Below are 19,684 nucleotides of genomic sequence, written 5' to 3'. Positions count from 1 at the left end.
GCAGGGATGAGGAACTTCAGTCATGAAGATAGATTGGAGAAGTTGGGACTGTTTTCTTGGAGAAAAAGGATGAGAAGAGACTTGTTGGAGATACATATTCAGAATCATGGCACTGGACAGAGAAGAGACCATAAAACGTAGGAGCAGAATTAGGCCGCTCGGCCCATCGAGACTGCTCCGCCATTCAGTCATGGCTGATAGTTTTCTCATCCCCATTCTCCTGCCTTCTCCTCATAACCGGTGATCCCCTTTATTGATCAACAACCTATTATCTCTGTCTTAAAGACACTCCGTGATTTGGCCTCCACAACCTTCTGCAGCAAAGAGATCCATAAATTCACCACCCTCTAGCTGTGAAAAAAGTCCTCCTTATCTCTGTCTTAAAGGATCGTCCCTTTAGTCTGAGATTGTGTCCCCAGCTTCTAGTTTTTCCTACAAGTGGAAACATTCTCTCCACGTCCACTCAATCCAGGCCATGCAGTATCCTGTAAGTTTCAATAAGTTCCCCTCTCGTCCTTCTGAATTCCAAAGAGTACAGACCCAGAGTACTCAACCGTTCCTCATACGACAAGCTCTTCATTCCAGGGATTATTCTTGTGAATCTCCTCTGGACCCTTTCCAAGGTCAGCCCATCCTTCCTTAGATACGGGGCCCAAAACTGCTTACAATACTCCAAAAGTGGTCTGGCCAGAACCATTATACAGCCTCAGAAGTACATCCCTGGTCTTGTATTGTAGCCCTCTCGAGGGAGAGGGAGAAACTGTTCTCGCTTGTGAAAAGATTGAGAACAAGAGAAAATGGATTCAACATAATTGGCAGAAAACTAAATGAGAACTTTTTCATACAGCGAATGGTTAAGGTCTAGAATTCACTGGCTGAGTGTGGTGGAGGCCTTCCAAGCCTTCCAAAGGGAATTAGACAGTTATCTGAAAAGGAAGAATGTGCAGGGTTATGAGGAGAAGTGAATTGCTCATTTGGGGAGCTAGTGGAGACACGATTGGCCAAGTGGCCTCCTTCCGCACTGTAACAATTCTGTGAAAGCTGCTATATGTACACCGGATCATATAAGTGTTTTCCCATGTGTGTGCTTAGTTTATTTGGCAGTCCTGATGAGAATTCTTTCAAAATGAGTTGGTGACATCTCAAACAATAGTTACATGCAAAATTAGAAAGAATTGTTTACACTGGTAGTTAAACCATATGTCTGCAGAAACAAATTAAAATGTTAAAAGGTGAACTACTTTCTATACTATTTTCCTAAAATAACTAAACAATTAATAGTTTTCAATTTCTCTTTATAATATTATGTTGTTGCCAGATCAATATGATTGTCCTGATGCAGGCCTTTTAATCTTTTTTTTTTCTCTGGTCTCTCTCGCTAGGCCCTTGCTATTGTGATGGGATTCCTGATTATAATAGCCCTAGGTCTAATCATCTTCTTTGCCTTTAAAACACGAAGCAAGATCACGAGATATGGTAAAGAAAACATCCTGTGGGATAAGCGCTACGTGCAGGATGAGGTGCCTCCGAATGTGGAAGACTGGGTAGGACATTTTCTGTATTTGGCCAAACATATTCCAGATGTGAAATGCTAGCCTATGTTCATCAGAACTGATCTTGCAGTTGACTCCATTTCTCTGTCTCCAGAGGTGCTGCCTGACCTACTGAGTATGTCCAGCGTTTTCTAATTTTGATTTTATATGTTACAAATGAAGGTTGATGGTGGGAAGCTGTATTCTCTGTAGCAGAATTCCATGTTATTTCTCTAGTGGTTCTCTAGGGGTTGGTTTAGCACAGTAGGCTAAACAGCTGACTTGTAATGTAGATCAATGCCAGCAGTGCGGGTTCAATTCCCGTACCGGCCTCCCTGAACAGGCGCCGGAATGTGGCGACTAGGGGCTTTTTACAGTAACTTCATTGAAGCCTACTTGTGACAATAAGCGATTATTATCATTGTTATTATTAGTGTCAATAAACACCTTGCAAATATTTGAAGTATCAAAAGAAATAACCAGGTTTCCTGTAAAAGCTTTTGTTTAAAGAAATTTGATGTACTATATTATAGTGGTCATTAATCTATCCACTCCAGTCACTCCATGCTATAAACAGGTTAGAAAGGAACGATCGACTTCCGGTTGCGGCTATGCGGAGCTGAGCCGCTCGATTCGGCAGCTCCCGCTACCACGGACTTTCGGGCTCGTTAGAAGAGCCCCAATGGAACTTTTTTTGATACCAACCCGTGGGGAAGGTAAGAGGGAGATCCCCCTCCAACTGTTTATGAAACGGACTCGAAGTGTAACGGCCACAAAAGTGACATTGGAGCAACAGGAAAAACCGGGGGAAAAAGACAAGGTGGCGGCGGCCAGAGACAAAGTGGAGCTGCAGGAGTTTATCAAGCACTGCTTCGAGGAGCGGCGCGAGGAGATGCGTAAGGAAATGCTGGCGCCTATGCTTTCGGCAATCAAAGGACGAGGGATCACCCAGAAGGCCCACGAGGTTCAGATCCAGGAGGTACAAAAAAGAGTTGGTCAGAACGAGGACGAGATCTCGGGCCTGGTGGTGAGAGTGGAGCAGAACGAGGCGCTGCACAAGAGGTGGGCGGGAAGACTCGAAGACCTGGAGAACAGGTCGAGGAGAAAGAATCTGCGGATCCTGGGTCTCCCTGAAGGAGCGGAGGGGGCTGATGCCAGGGCATACGCGAGCACGATGCTCGGGGCGATGATGGGCAAGGAGGCCGCTGGAGTTGGACGGGGCACATCGGGTGCTGGCGGGGAGGCCCCGGGCAAATGAGCCGCCAAGGGCGATGGTGGTGAGGTTCCACCGGTTCACAGACAGAGAGTGGGTCCTGAAATGGGCCAAGAAGGAGCGGAGCAGTAAGTGGGACAATGCAGAGATCCGAATATACCCGGACTGGAGCACGGAGGTTGCAAAGCGGAGAGCAGGTTTCAACCGGGCCAAAGCGGTGTTGCACCGGAAAGAAGTGAAATTCAGAATGCTGCAGCCAGCGTGACTGTGGGTCACATACAAGGGCCAACACTACTATTTTGAAACGCATGAAGAGGTGTGGACATTTATACAAACCGAAAAGTTGGACTCTAACTGGGGGTTTGTGAGGGTGGGGGGGATATTTGAGGTTTGATGTGTGATGGTTGTTGTATATAGGGGGTCAATCACAATCACGCGCAGGAAATGTTACATGGGCTGGGGGAGAGAGACAAGGAGCTGCGCCAGAGGGGGCGGAGCAGTCTTTGGAAAGCACGGGGTTCTTTGTTTTTCCCGCGTGCGGGAAGAAAGGTGGGAGAGGGAACTCCCACACGGGGAGGTCAATGGGACGGCGGGGGTAGCCGGAGTCAGCAGGTGTCAGCTGACTTACGGGAGTGACATTGTGGGGTGGGGGGGGGGGGGGAAGAGAGCAAAAAAGCTAGATGGGGGTTTGCGGGGGGGAAGAGAAAGGGTTGCTGCTGCACTGGCCGAAAGGGAATGGGACATAGAAGAGGTGGTCGGGACGGGGATCCCCTGTCTGGGGGACTGGAGGGTGAGAGAGGCGTGGACTGGCCCAGAAACGGAGATTTGGGGGGGGGGGGGCGCTCGAGTGTTCGCGCACTTAAAGGGACTGAAGGCAGACGTGGTCATGCTCCAAGAGACACATCTGAAGGTGGCGGACCAGGTCAGGTTAAGAAAGGGATGGGTAGGACATGTATTCCACTCGGGACTGGCCGCGAAGAATAGAGGGGTGGCAATATTGGTGGGGAAACGGGTGTTATTTGAGGCCAAGACTATCGTAGTGGATAATGGAGGGAGATATGTAATGGTGAGCGGTAGGTTGCAAGGGACGTGTGTGGTGTTGGTAAATGTATACGCCCCAAACTGGGATGATGCAGGATTCATGAAGTGCATGTTGGGGCGCATTCCGGACCCGGAGATAGGAGGCCTGATAATGGGAGGGGACTTCGATACAGTGTTGAATCCAGCACTGGACCGCTCCAAATCAAGGACTGGAAAGAGGCCAGCGGCGGCCAAGGTGCTCAGGGGGTTTATGGATCAGATGGGGGGGGTAGTGGACCCATGGCGGTTTGCAAGGCCGCAGGCCAGGGAATTTTCTTTCTTCTCCCATGTACACAAAGCCTACTCCCGGATAGATTTTTTTTGTTCTGGGCAGGGCGCTCATCCCGAGGGTGGAGGGGATGGAGTATTCGGCCATAGCTGTTTCGGACCATGCCCCGCACTGGGTCGAACTGGCGCTGGGAGAGGAGAGGGACCAACGCCCGCTGTGGCGGCTGGATGTGGGACTGCTGGCAGACGAGGTGGTGTGTGGGAAGGTGAGGGGGTGTATCGAAAGGTACTTGGAGGCCAATGACAACGGGGAGGTGCGTGTGGGGGTGGTATGGGAGACGTTGAAGGCGGTGATTAGGGGAGAGCTAATCTCCATTAGGGCTCATAGGGAGAAGAGAGAGGGCATGGAAAGAGAGAGGTTAGTGGGGGAGATTGAGAGTGGACAAGAGATACGCAGAGGCCCTGGAGGAAAGATTACTTGGGGAAAGCCGACGGCTCCAGACGGAGTTTGACCTGTTGACCACAGGGAAGGCGGACGCACAGTGGAGGAAAGCGCAGGGGGCGATCTACGAGTATGGGGAAAAGGCTAGTCGGATGCTGGCACACCAGCTCCGTAAGAGGATGGCAGCGAGGGAAATAGGGGGAGTCCAGGATGGAAGGGGAGCCACGGTTCGGAGTGCGACGAAAATAAACAAGGTATTTAAGGCCTTCTATGAAGAGCTGTACAGATCCCAGCCCTCAGCGCGGGAAGAGGGGATGAGACGATTCCTAGACCAACTGAGATTCCCGAGGGTGGAAGAGCAGAAGGTGGCTGGCTTGGGGGCACCAATTGGTTTGGAGGAGCTGAGCAAGGGTTTGGGGAGTATGCAGGCGGGGAAGGCCCCGGGACCGAACGGGTTCCCGGTGGATTTCTACAGGAAGTATGTAGACCTGTTGGCCCCGTTACTAGTGCGGACCTTTAATGAGGCAAGAGAGGAGGGGACCCTGCCCCCGACAATGTCGGAAGCGACAATTTCTTTGATCTTAAAGCGGGACAAGGACCCACTGCAATGTGGATCGTACAGGCCGATCTCGCTCCTCAATGTGGATGCAAAGTTGCTGGCAAAAGTGCTGGCCACTAGGATTGAGGACTGTGTCCCGGGGGTGATCCATGAAGACCAGACGGGATTTGTAAAGGGCAGACAATTAAACACAAACGTGCCGCGGCTCTTAAACGTGATAATGATGCCATCAGAGGAGGGAGAGGTGGAGATAGTGGCAGCTATGGACGCGGAGAAGGCCTTTGACCGAGTAGAGTGGGAGTACCTCTGGGAGGCGCTGCGTAGGTTTGGGTTCGGGGGAGGGTTTATTAGTTGGATTAAGCTCCTTTACAGAGCCCCGGTGGCGAGTGTAGTGACAAACCGGCGGAGGTCGGAGTACTTTCGACTGTACCGAGGGACGAGACGGGGTGCCCCCTGTCCTCCCTGTTGTTTGCATTGGCGATCGAACCATTGGCCATGTCATTGAGAGAGTCTAATAAATGGAGGGGGGTGGTCCGAGGGGGAGAAGAGCATCGGGTGTCGCTATATGCGGATGACCTGTTGCTGTACGTGGCAGATCCAATGGAGGGGATGGTGGAGGTCATGCAGACTCTAAGGGAGTTTGGGGAGTTTTCGGGCAATAAGCTCAATGTAGGGAAGAGTGAGCTCTTCGTATTACAGGCAGGGGACCAGGAAAGAGGGATGGGGACCTACCGCAGAGGAGGCCGGAGGGGAGCTTTCGGTATCTGGGGATCCAGATAGCCAGGAGTTGGGGGGCCCTACATAAACTGAACCTGACGAGATTGGTGGAGCAAATGGAGGAGGATTTCAAAAGATGGGACATGTTACCGTTCTCGCTGGCGGGTAGAGTGCAGTCGGTCAAAATGGTGGTCCTTCCGAGGTTTCTGTTTGTGTTTCAGTGCCTCCCCATCGTGATCACCAAGGCCTTTTTTAAGAGAGTAGGTAGGAGTATCATGGGGTTTGTGTGGGCGAATAAGACCCCAAGGGTAAGGAGAGGGTTCCTGGAACGCAGTAGGGACCGAGGAGGGTTGGCGCTGCCAAATCTAGGGAGCTACTACTGGGCAGCAAATGTGGCGATGATCCGCAAGTGGGTTATGGAGGGAGAGGGGGCGGCCTGTAAAGGAACGAGCCTGGTGGCGTTGGTGACGGCACCGCTGCCGCTCTCACCGACAAAGTATACCTCGAGCCCGGTGGTGGCGGCAACGTTAAGGATCTGGGGCCAGTGGAGACGGCACCAGGGCGCAATGGGAGCATCAGTGTGGTCCCCGATCAGGGGTAACCACCGGTTTGTTCCGGGGAAGATGGACGGGGGGTTCCAGAGCTGGCATCGGGCGGGGATTAGAAGAATGGGGGACCTGTTCATTGAAGGAACGTTTGCGAGCTTAGGGGCACTGGAGGAGAAGTTTGAGTTACCCCCGGGAAATGCCTTGAGATATATGCAGGTGAGGGCTTTTGTGAGGAGACAGGTGAGGGAATTCCCGTTGCTCCCGGCACCAGAAATTCAAGACAGGGTGATCTCAGGTGCATGGGTCGGGGAGGGCAAGGTGTCGGCAATACACCAAGAGATGAAAGAAGAGGGGGAAGCGCTGGTAGAAGAGTTGAAGGGTAAATGGGAGGAGGAGCTGGGGGAGGAGATCGAGGAAGGTCTGTGGGCTGATGCCCTGGGTAGGGTTAATTTCTCCTCCTCGTGTGCCAGGCTCAGCCTGATACAATTTAAGGTGGTTCACAGAGCTCACTTGACGAGGGCGAGGTTGAGCAGGTTCTTTGGGGTAGAGGACGGATGTGGAAGGTGCTCAGGGAGCCCGGCGAACCATGTCCATATGTTTTGGTCATGCCCGGCACTGGAGGGGTTCTGGAGAGGAGTGGCGGGAGCAATATCTCAGGTGGTGAAGGTCCGGGTCAAGCCAAGCTGGGGGCTAGCAATATTTGGAGAAGTGGACGAGGCGGGAGTGCAAGAGGCGAAAGAGGCCGGCATTCTGGCCTTTGCGTCCCTAGTAGCCCGGCGAAGGATCTTGCTAATGTGGAAGGAGGCGAAGCCCCCCAGTGTGGAGGCCTGGATAAATGATATGGCTGGGTTCATAAAGTTGGAGAGGATTAAGTTCGCCTTGAGAGGGTCTGCGCAGGGGTTCTACAGGCGGTGGCAACCGTTCATAGACTATCTCGCGGAGCGTTAGAGGAAGGTCGGTCAGCAGCAGCAGCAACCTGGCCGGGGGGGGAGAGGGGGGAGAGCAAGAGATAACATGAAGAGTCGGGGAAACTGGCACGTACGGGAGAGAGCCAGTGTACAAAGCTATGTAAATATACTACTTTGCTATGTATATATCTTGCTGTGCGCGATTTCTCGTTTCTTTTTTTTTGTTACGGGGGGGGGGGGGGGGGGGGGTTATTGTTTGTAAGGGAGAAAAATTGTGTTTAAACCCCCCCCCTTATCGTTCTGCCAGGAAGTCCAAGAACGGTTGCCACCGCCTAAAGAACCCTTGTACCGGTATCCCCTTAAGGCGAATTTCACCCTCTCCAATTTAATAAACCCCGCCATATCGTTGATCCAGGATTCCATGCTTGGGGGGCCTCGCATCCCTCCACTGAAGAAGAATCCTTCGCCGGGCTACCAGGAACGCAAAGGCCAGAATACCGGCCTCTTTCGCCTCCTGCACTCCCGGCTCCCCTGCAACCCAAAATATGGCGAGCCCCCAGCCCGGTTTGACCCTGGATCCTACCAACCTCAACACTGTTCTTGCTACGCCCTTCCAAAATTCCTCCAGCGCTGGGCATGCCCAAAACATATGGGTGTGATTTGCTGGGCTCCCTGAGCACCTAACACACCTGTCCTCTTCCCCCAAGGAACCCGGTATGTGTGCCCTGTGCAGGACCTTAAACTGTATGAGGCTGAGCCTCGCACACGAAGAGGAAGAGTTCACCCTCCCTGGAGCATCTGCCCACGTCCCCGCTTCGATCTCCTCTCCCAACTCCTCCTCCCAGTTACCTTTCAACTCCGCCACCGAGGCCGCCTCCTCCTCTTGCATCACCTGGTAAGTTGCAGGCCCCTCCCCCTCCATCACCCACTTGAGGACCATCGCCGAATTGGCGGCCCAGTAGTACTCACAGGGGTTGGGAAACGCCAGCCAGCCCCCCCCCCCCCCCCCCCCCATCCCTGCTCCGCTCCAGGAACACCCTTCTCACCTTCGGAGTCCCTCGCGCCTACACAAACCCCGTTATGCTCCTGTTGACCCGCCCAAAGAAGGCCCTCGGGATAAAAATGGGGAGGCACTGGAACAAGAACAAAAACCTTGGGAGCACTGTCACCTTAACTGACTGCACCCTACCCACCAGGGACAGTTCCACTAGCCTCGTGAAATTGAGTCTATGCAGGGCCCTCCAGCTCCTGGCCACCTGAACCCCCAAGTACCTGAAGCTCCCCTCCGCCCTTTTTATTGGAAGCTAGCCAATCCCCCTCTCCTGGTCCCCTGGGTGAACCACGAACATCTCGCTCTTCCCCATGTTGAGCTTGTACCCTGAGAAATCCCCGAATTCCCTGAGGATCCTCATTACCTCCGGCATGCCCCCCACCGGGTCCGCCACATACAGCAGCAAGTCGTCCGCATAGAGCGACACCCTCTGCTCCTCCCCGCCCCGCACCAGCCCCCTCCAGTTCCTCGACTCCCTCAGTGTCATAGCCAGGGGTTCACTCACCAGTGCGAAGAGCAGAGTGGACAGGGGACACCCCTGCCTCGTCCCTCGATGCAACCGAAAGTACTCAGACCTCCTCTTGCTCGTGGCCACACTCGCCATCGGGACCTCGTACAACAACCTAACCCACCTAACAAACCCCTCCCCAAACCCGAACTTCTTCAGCACCTCCCACAAGTACCCCCACTCTACCCTATTGAAGGCCTTCTCCGCGTCCATCACCACCACTATCTCTGCCTCCCTCTCCCTCAACGGCATCATAATCACGTTCAGGAGCCTCCGCACATTCGCGTTCAACTGCCTCCCCTTCACGAATCCCGTCTGGTCTTCGTGGATCACCTGCGGCACACAATCCTCAATTCTCGTGGCTAAGACCTTCGCCAGCACCTTGGCATCTACATTTAACAGCAAAATCGGCCTGTAAGACCCGCACTGCAGGGGATCCTTGTCCCGCTTCAGAATCAAGGAGATCAGTGCCCGGGACCCCCCCCCCCCCAAACCTTGCCTCATTGAAGGTCCTAACAAGCAACGGGCCCGGCCCACATATTTCTTGTAGAATTCGACCGGGAAACCGTCAGGCCCTTCCCCGCCTGCATGCTCCCTATCCCTTTGGTCAGCTCCTCCAGCCCAATCGGGGCCCCCAATCCCGCTACCAGTCCCTCCTCCACCTTTGGAAACCTCACTTGATCCAGAAAGCGGCCCATCCCGTCCTCCTCCCGTGGGGGCACGGACCGATGCAATTCCTCATAAAAGTCCCTGAAGACCCCATTGATGTCAACCCCACTTCGTACCACACTCCCTCCCCTGTCCTTAACTCCCCCCGATCTCCCTAGCTGCGTCCCGCTTCCGAAGCTGATGTGCCAGCATCCGGCTTGCCTTTTCCCCATACTCATAAATCGCCCCCTGGGCCTTCCTGCGCTGCACCTCCGCCTTCCTGGTGGTCAACAGGTCGAATTCGGCCTGGAGACTACGCCTCTTCCTCAGCAGTCCCTCCTCCGGCACCTCCACACACCTCCCTGTCTACCCTCACCATCTCCTCCACCAGCCTCTCCCTCTCCCACTGCCCTCTCCTTGTAGGCCCTAACGGAAATCAGCTGCCTATCAAATTCATGCAGAGCAAGTAATTGTCTGTTTTCTTTTCTTTGGTGCCCTAATAACATTTTGGCCTCTTGTTATAGTTGACTCCACCACTTTTTGGAAATTCCCAATTTGTAAGTGGTTTGCAAAAGGCCAGTGTGAACAGCGGAAGATCTTGTCCATAATCACAGCTCTGTCACTCTAGGGCCTTCCCCAGAGTTTGACAGGGATACAGGGTGGTTGGGGGAAAAAGACCTTGTACGGGCTACAACCCATAGCATTGCTGGTCAGTTTGGACAGACTGAGAAATCAGCCTGGTAGTCATCCAAGCAGAAGAAAAGATCCAATCCAGGTTTCAACAGCTGCCAGTATTTATCTCGAGATTTTCTCCCAGTGGGAGTCTTGATGCCCCCAGTGACATTGAAAACATTGCCATGTTTTATTTAACCAAGATGTGCAGTGAAATTTCAGCAACAACCAAAACTGACATATCAATATGTAGGGTTTATGTATGGTACATTTCTGCAACCATAATTTAGATTTATTGTCACGTGTACCAAAATACAGTGAAAAATATTGTTCTGCTTACAGTCCAGGCCCATTGCTCCATACATGAAAACATAGTGTGATCCAAAGGATCACACTCATTGAGCAATATCATGCAAAAATATTTTGATCCTGGATTTGTTGCATGTGAATAATTGGCGTGTACGATGATGGTGTTAATTTGTATGTGTTTAGCTAATGTTGAAATGCAGGCAGCTCCTGGGTGAAATTAACTTTGAGCAATGCTGTCTGAAATGGTTTCAAGGAGTTAGTTTCTGGGCGTGCCTGTGAGCTAGTTTCAGAGGATGAATTTGTAATATGATGCCAGTGCTTATTTGCATGGTTAAACCTTTTATACCTAAAGGAATGAGGCTATCCAATGACTAGGAATTAAAGACCCGTAATGTAATTTCTTTAAGCAGTAAATTTAAGATTTTGTAATTTTTAAAGAAGTATTTCCATTTAACAGTCATTTCAAGTATTAGATGAAAGCTGCATTCCATTTGAAGAGGTTGAAGTGAACAACAATTTCTCATTTAACACCCGTCTCTACCCTGGCTTGTTCAATTAACTAGATGGTATTAAATTACATGCAGAACTGGTTCTTTTGACTGTTTTGCAGTCCAGAAGGGAGAGTAGTTCTTCCTTTAAAATTAAATCTAGTTTAACTAGGATTACAAAGTTAATTTTAATAATGATTCTCTCTATTGCAAATAACATTGAATTCGAGTATAAGAAAGACAAATTAGTTTAATTGACTGGAAGTTCAATGTTGAAAGCTGCCATGTTTTGTGAATTCAATTGTTCAGATCATTAAATAGTGAATTGAGTTTAAAGTTATATCTTGAAAATCCCGAGTTGAGTTTCATCCTCCATGTCGTCTGCCACAAAAATCGCCTGCCTCCTTTTTCGGAATATTGCTTTCCCAGCTCCTGCCTCAAGTCTGTCGACTGTAGTAATCCCCAAATCGTGCTTCTGTTAACTATAGTTTCAACTACACTAGTGCTCTCTTAGCCAGCACCCCATTTTGCATCATCCCCAAACCTCAGTTCAGCCAAAGCGCTACTCCACGCGGCCAAATCCCACTCACCTTCCACCATGGTGCTCACCGACTCACATTCCATTCATGCCTCAAATTTAAAAGTCTCATTATTTTTATGACAATCCTTCCAAGACTTCATATCTCCTTTCTTATAATAATAATCTTTATTGTCACAAGTGTTTTACATTAACACGGCAATGTTGTTACTGTGAAAATCCCCTAGTCGCCACATTCCGGCGCCTGTTCAGGTACAAGAATGTCCAAATTATCTAATAAGCACGTCTTTTGGGACTTGTGGGAGGAAACCGGAGCACCGGAGGAAACCCACGCAGACACGGAGAACGTGCAGACTCCGCACAGACAGTGACCCAAGCCGGGAATCGACCCAGGGACCGTGAAGTAACAGTACTAACCACTGTGCTAACGTGCTTCAAGCTCTATGGCCATCTGACTCTGTTCCTCCAATGCTGGCTTTAGAGGCATCCTCCAGTTCTTTTGCTGATATCTAGGTCTCAACACCTTAAATTCTTTCGTAAATCTTGCCATATCTTGCACCTGTGACACCCTCCTTGAAAATTGCCCCTCAACTAAATTTTTAATCATCTCTCCTCCAGATAGTCCCTTCTTTGGTTCACTGTCAGTTTTTGTTCCCACGCATGCTTTTGGGCTTTTTTTGGTCCTGTTTTATGTGGCTTGGTGGTGGTGTTAAATTTAATGATTTGAATTGTAAAATGAATGAGGTTTATAATTTATATTTTGTGGGAACATAGAACATACAGTGCAGAAGGAGGCCATTCGGCCCATCGAGTCTGCACCAGTTACGCCTTCATTTCCACCCTATCCCCGTAACCCAGTAACCCCTCCCAACCTTTTTTTGGTCACGAAGGGCAACTTAGCATGGCCAATCCACCTAACCTGCAAATCTTTGAACTGTGGGAGGAAACCAGAGCACCCGGAGGAAACCCATGCAGACACGCAGACTCCGCACAGACCGTGACCCAGCGGGGAATCGAACCTGGGACCCCGGCGCTGCCAAGCCCCAGCGCCACCCACCTGTGCTACCATGCTGCCCCATTACTTCGGGTAGTAAGGGTGTCCGTTAGCTGGACAGTTGGTTCGTGACCCGGAGTGATGTCAACGATTCCGGTACCGGCTGAGGTTAACCATGAAGGCCCCGCCTCCTCAACTTTGCCCCTCGCCCGAGGTGTGGTGATCCTCAGGTTAAATCACCATCAGTCAGCTCTCTCTCAAAAGAAGGACCTGTGCTCCTCGGGGACTACAGCAAACTTTCATTTTCACTTACCCCGATTTTCAATTCCAAATATTATTAACTGAATTTAAATTCCACCAGCTGCTATGGTGGGATTTGAACCTGTGTGCCTGGGATTTGGACCACGTTAGCCTGGGTCTCTGGATTACTAGTACAGTGACGTTATCACAATGCCACTATTTCCCTCTTAACTGGCAATCTACTTTTGTGGTGTTGGTTGAGAGATTACTATAGTCCATAAATCACTCCTCTTCGAAATAATGCCATGAGATATTTTATATTCACCTCAGAGGACAGATAAAACCTCAGCTAAGATCATAAGACCATAAGATATAGGAGCAGAATTAGGCCTCTCGGCCCATCGAGTGCTCCGCCATTCAATCATGGCTGATATTTTTCTCATCCCCATTCTCCTGCCTTCTCCCCATAGCCCCTGATCCCCATTTTTAATCAAGAATCTATCTATCTGGCAACATGGTAGCACACTGGGTAGCACTGTTGCTCAGCAGCTCCAGGGTCCCAGGCACGACTCTCAGCTTAGGTCACCGTGCGGAGTCTGCACATTCCCCCCCCGCGCCCGCGCGGGCCGCCCCCGGATGCTCCTGCCCCCTCCCACAAGTTCCGAACGCCGTGCCATTAGGTGATTTGGGCATTCCGAATGTCATTTCCTATTTTGATCTCGATTTGACGGCAAAATGTGGTTCAGCTTTTGTCTTTTGTGGTGGAATATGGAATGTAGCATTTATAATTTTAAAAATTGATTTACTTTAATATCATTATATTTTGAATAATGCCACTATTGGAACAGCACTGTATGTCAGGAACCCTTGTGCCATCTATAGTTTAGGTTAAATGCAGAATTACCTGCATTAATCCAACTCTTTGGAACATCTGTTCTTGTTCCTGTCACCTCCCATGTCTGATTTTTTTTTTAGCTTCTGAATGGCACTTGCAATTTAATTTCAGCTTGTGAATGCAAAGATATTAGAATGAACATGAATATAGAACCAAAAAAGTCACTCAACTCGAAGGCCAGGTTTCAAACAAACTGGTTGTTCATCGAACCCACATTTCTGTTTGATGATAAATTCATATCAGTTCCTGCTATGAGTATTGGCACAGTCTAACTCCGATCATCTCTCCCAACATGCCCAGTTTGAATGTCATTGTTGACCTCCTGATTCCTCAAAGCCTATTCACCATCAAAGGGCACAACTTAGGACTTTAATGGAATACTCTCCACTTGCTTGAATGAGCGCAGCTACAGCAACACTCAAAAAACTTGACGCCATCCAGGACAAAGCAGCCCACTTGATTGGCACCCCTTCCACAAACATTCACTCCCTCCCCCACTGACGCATAGTAACCGCAGAACGTACCATCTACAAGATGCACTGCAGAACCTCGCTGAACTACCTTCGACAGCACTTTCCAAACCCACGTCCATGTAGAAAGACAAGGGCAGCAGACACACCATCTTCTCAATGGTAATTAGGGCTGGGTAATAAATACTGACCTAGCCAATGACTCCCACATCCTGTGAAATAATTTTTTAAAATAATTCTGGTTTTTACTCATTGCATACAGAGTTTGCCCTTGTTAAAGACCCCTGTGATATAACTTGTGTGACTGCAGCGTAATATTCTTTCTTGTTCCTCCATGTTCAATGTGGTCAATCATGCCATTGTCTTGCCGACCTCTCTCCTGTGATTCACCTCCTGTTCCTGTCCTTGCATGCCTCCCCCATTAATTTATTTTCACCTCCCCCAAACACACACACATTCACAGCCACTTGCCCATCTTTGGTGTAATCAAAGTTCTATTTTCTCTCCATAGGACCATGGAGTCAGTTATATAGGGCAGCATGGTGGCACAGTGGTTAGCATTGCTGCAGTGCCGGGGATCCCGGTTAAATTCCAGCCTTGGGTCACTGTCTGTGTGGAGTTTATACCTTCTCCCCGTGTCTGGGTGGGTTTCCTCCCACAGTCCAAGGATGTGCAGGTTAGGTGGATTGGCCATGTTAAATAGTCCCTTCGTGTCCAAACGGTTAGGTGGGGTTACTGGGTTATGTGGAGGGGGAGTGGGTCTAGATGGGGCGCACTTTCAGAGGATTGGTGCAGACCTGATGGGCTGAATGGCCTCCTGTATTGTAGAATAAGAAGATATAATTCTATCTTCTGATACATCAGCTCATTCACTTCACTTCCCAGCAATCCACACATGCCTCCTCTATAGTTCGAGTACTTTAGATGGGTCCGTTTTTGTCCAATGTGTGCAGGAGGGTTTCCTGACACAGTATGTAGATAGGCCAACGAGAGGCGAGGCCATATTGGATTTGGTACTGGGTAATGAACCAGGACAGGTGTTAGATTTGGAGGTAGGTGAGCACTTTGGTGATAGTGACCACAATTCGATTACGTTTACTTTAGTGATGGAAAGGGATAGTTATACACCGCAGGGCAAGAGTTATATCTGGGGGAAAGGCAATTATGATGCGATGAGGCAAGACTTGGGATGCATCGGGTGGAGAGGAAAACTGCAGGGGATGGGCACAATGGAAATGTGGAGCTTGTTCAAGGAACAGCTACTGCGTGTCCTTGATAAGTATGTACCTGTCAGGCAGGGAGGAAGTGGTCGAGCAAGGGAACCGTGGTTTACTAAGGCAGTCGAAACACTTGTCAAGAGGAAGAAGGAGGCTTATGCAAAGATGAAACATGGAGGTTCAGTTAGGGCGCTCGAGAGTTACAAGTAGCTAGGAAGGACCTAAAGAGAGAGCTAAGAGGGGACATGAGAAGTCTTTGGCAGGTAGGATGAGGATAACCCTAAAGCTTGCTATAGATATGTCAGGAATAAAAGAATGACTAGGGTAAGAGTAGGGCCAGTCAAGGACAGTAGTGGGAAGTTGTGCGTGGAGTCTGAGGAGATAGGAGAGGTGCTAAATGAATATTTTTCGTCAGTATTCACACAGGAAAAAGACAATGTTGTCGAGGAAAATACTGAGATTCGGTCTACTAAACTAGAAGGGCTTGAGGTTCATAAGGAGGAGGTGTTAACAATCCTGGAAAGTGTGAAAATAGGTAAGTCCCCTGGGCCGGATGGGATTTATCCTAGGATTCTCTGGGAAGCTAGGGAGGAGATTGCTGAGCCTTTGGCTTTGATCTTTAAGTCATCTTTGTCTACAGGAATAGTGCCAGAAAACTGGAGGATAGCAAATGTTGTCCCCTTGTTCAAGAAGGGGAGTAGAGATAACCCCAGTAACTATAGACCAGTGAGCCTTACTTCTGTTGTGGGCAAAGTCTTGGAAAGGTTTATAAGAGATCGGGTGTATAATCATCTGGAAAGGAATAGTTTGATTAGAGATAGTCAACACGGTTTTGTGAAGGGTAGGTCGTGCCTCACAAACCTTATTGAGTTCTTTGAGAAGGTGACCAAACAGGTGGATGAGGATAAAGCAGTTGATGTGGTGTATATGGATTTCAGTAAAGCGTTTGATAAGGTTCCCCACTGTAGGCTACTGCAGAAAATACAGAAGCATGGGATTCAGGGAGATTTAGCAGTTTGGATCAGAAATTGGCTAGCTGGAAGAAGACAAAGGGTGGTGGTTGATGGGAAATGTTCAGACTGGAGTCCAGTTACTAGTGGTGTGCCGCAAGGATCTGTTTTGGGGCCACTGCTGTTTGTCATTTTTATAAATGACCTGGAGGAGGGCATAGAAGGATGGGTGAGTAAATTTGCAGATGACACTAAAGTCGGTGGCGTTGTGGACAGTGCGGAAGGATGTTACAAGTTACAGAGGGACATAAATAAGCTGCAGCGCTGGGCTGAGAGGTAGCAAATGAAGTTTAATGCAGAAAAGTGTGAGGTGATTCATTTTGGAAGGAATAACAGGAAGACAGAGTACTGGGCTAATGATAAGATTCTTGGCAGTGTGGATGAGCAGAGAGATCTCGGTGTCCATGTACATAGATCCCTGAAAGTTGCCACTCCAGTTGAGAGGGTTATTAAGAAGGCGTACGGTGTGTTAGCTTTTATTGGTAGAGGGATTGAGTTTCGGGACTATGAGGTCATGTTGCAGCTGTACAAAACTCTGGTGCGGCCGCATTTGGAGTATTGCGTGCAATTCTGGTCGCCGCATTATAGGAAGGATGTGGAAGCATTGGAAAGGGTGCAGTGGAGATTTACCAGAATGTTGCCTGGTATGGAGGGAAGATCTTATGAGGAAAGGCTGAGGGACATGAGGCTGTTTTCGTTAGAGAGAAGAAGGTTAAGAGGTGACTTAATTGAGGCATAGAGGATGATCAGAGGAATGGATAGGGTGGACAGTGAGAGCCTTTTTCCTCGGATGGTGATATCTAGCACGAGGGTACAATGCTTTAAATTGAGGGGAGATAGATATAGGACAGATATCAGAGGTAGGTTCTTTACTCGGAGAGTAGTAAGGGCGTGGAATGCCCTGCCTGCAACAGTAGTGGACTCGCCAACACTAAGGGCATTCAAATGGTCATTGGGTAGACATATGGACGATAAGGGAATAGTGTAGATGGGCTTTAGAGTGGTTTCACAGGTCGGCGCAACATCGAGGGCCGAAGGGCCTGTACTGCGCTGTTATGTTCTATGTTCTACCAGACCCCTGTCCCATGCTGTTTGTTGGAGATGAGACGGAATTTATTCTGATTACTCATTGATTGGAAAAAGAGATTTCATGTTGAACCTGTCAGAAAAACAATCTTGTTAGTGACTCCCTCCTTCTGACTGTGGCACATGGCCTACAGCATAGGGGTTCTTGTTTGTTGCCCCCAATCCCAGTTTCAACTCCCATGTCCTGGCTAACATCTATTTCTGTAGCCTTCTCTCTTGCCTCACCCTCATTCTCTGAAATAGAAACCCTAATCTGTGTTTATGACAAAATCTTAGATTTACTGCCTTGTTTATTCACTCCTGGAATTCTGTTCTTTTGTGTATGACCTTTCCTTCACTTTTCACTTCAATTTATTCATTTGTAATAGGATATTTTCAACTGCCTTAATCTTAAAATCTTTAACCCTTTAATCCCGAAAGACGTGCTTGTTAGGTGAATTGGACATTCTGAATTTTCCCTCTGTACCCGAGCAGGTGCCGTAGTGTGGCGACTAGGTGATTTTCACAGTAACTTCATTGCAGTGTTAATGTAAACCTACTTGTGACACTAATAAAGATTATTATTATTATTATTAAATAGGAAAGCATTTATCTTCATTTAGCTCAGGGGAATAGTTTAGCTTGTTAACAGAGCTCTGGCAGAGGTGTTAGTCCAGTGCTAGATGGAAATAAGATTAGAGTGAACCGTTTATCATAGAAGGTTTTGACTAATTTTGAAAAAGCCCTGTTTCTTCTCTATTCTCCACTTCAATGTGAGTTGGTGCATTGAAAGCGAAGTTTGAAGGAAAAATAAAAATGACCAAATTCCAAAATGCAGGGGCGGCACAGTGGTTAGCACTGCTGCCTCACAACGCCGCGGACCCGGGTTCGATCCCAGTATCGGGTCACAGTCCACATTGCGTGGAGTTCGCACATTCTCCCCGTGTCTGTTTGAGTTTCACCCCCACAACCCAACGATGTGCACGGTAGGTGGATTGGCCATGCTAAATTGCCCCTTATTTGGAAAAAAAATAATTGGATACTCTAAATTTAGTAAGGAGAAAAAAAACAATTTCCAAAATTTTTGTTTGGAGTTTAGAAGAATGAAAGGCAATCTTGTCAAAACATTCTGAAGGGACCTGACCGGTTAGATACCAAGAGAATGTTTCCACTCATGGGCAGACTAGAATTAGGGGACACACTTGAAGAATAGGAGGTCACCCTTTTAATACTGAGATGAGGAGAATTCTTTTCTGAGGGTGGTTGGTATGTTCAACTATAATCCCCAGAAAGCAATTGAGGCTAAATCATTGAACTTATTCCAGACTGTGTAGGTAGATTTTTAACAGGCAAAACAGGAAAGTGGAATTGAAATTATAACCAAATCAGCAATGATCTTATTGAATGGCGGATAAGGCTAGAAGGGCCAGATCGCCTGCTCCTCCTTGTGTTCCTGTGTTTTAAAACGCAACCACCATTGTGTACCAGTGAGTACCCATGGTAATGCATATGCAAGACTCCCTTCTAAAATTTTCTGAACTTTTCAATTGCGATTTGATCTTGGCAATGTGAGTTATTGTTTCCTCCCAACAATGCAGGGCAGGAATTCTTTCTGATTTGAAGCCATTTTGAAATCTCTAGCCCCATTTCAATTGTGCGAACAACGCTGAAATGGTCACTGATGGCATTTCAATCAGTTGGAATGAAATCTAGGGAAACTGGTTTTGTAGGCTATAGCCACATCCCAACATTTGAAAACACCACATTGAATCGCTTCTCAGCTTTTTGGCTAAGATGAGCGTGAGGTCAGGTGTAATGCCTGGATCTGGTATGTCCCTTGTGGGGGCCATGAATTGGAGTCAATTTGAATTATTTTTTTTGAGCAGGCAAGGAGCTGGATTAGGGGTTTGCCCCTGTCCACACTCTGAGCTCCGGCTTTGTCATTCTGATAAAGTAATTAAAAAGAAGAAAGAAAGAAAACACCACATTGAAAAGCAGTTTGTAATTGTGAGTGTCCCCATCTGTGTCTGTATTCATCTGTAAAGTTTCAAAGAATTTGCTTCATTCAACGCCAGAAGTATAGCGGGTAAGGCAGATTAACTTAGAGCACTTATTATTACGATGATGTTGTGGCTATCACAGAAACATGGTTAAAGGAACGGCAGGATTGGCAACTGAATGTTGGAGGATATAGAGGGGGATGTAAAATGGGGTGGGGGAGTAGCATTACTGGTTAAGGAGAATATTATAGCCGTACTGCGGGAGGACACCTTGGAGGGCTCATATAATGAGGCAATCTGGGTAGAGCTCAGGAACAGGAAGGGGACAATCACAATGTTGGGAGTTTATTAC

General features: G+C 48.6%; 1 protein-coding gene across 1 annotated transcript in view; it reads left to right on the top strand.

Annotated features, from left to right (window-relative positions):
* Window positions 1–19,684, top strand: part of oclnb (occludin b) — a 45,185-nt gene that overhangs the window by 3,943 nt on the left and 21,558 nt on the right. The window contains exon 4 of the mRNA XM_072516162.1: window positions 1,383–1,544. Coding sequence (XP_072372263.1) covers window positions 1,383–1,544 — 162 coding nt within the window. The remainder of the gene's footprint in view (window positions 1–1,382; window positions 1,545–19,684) is intronic.

This window comes from Scyliorhinus torazame, chromosome 9 (genome assembly GCF_047496885.1).
Source record: "Scyliorhinus torazame isolate Kashiwa2021f chromosome 9, sScyTor2.1, whole genome shotgun sequence".
NCBI classification, from domain to species: Eukaryota; Metazoa; Chordata; class Chondrichthyes; order Carcharhiniformes; family Scyliorhinidae; genus Scyliorhinus; species Scyliorhinus torazame.
The sequence above is the reverse complement of the archived record's forward strand: the minus strand, read 5'-3'. Positions and strand labels throughout refer to the sequence as shown.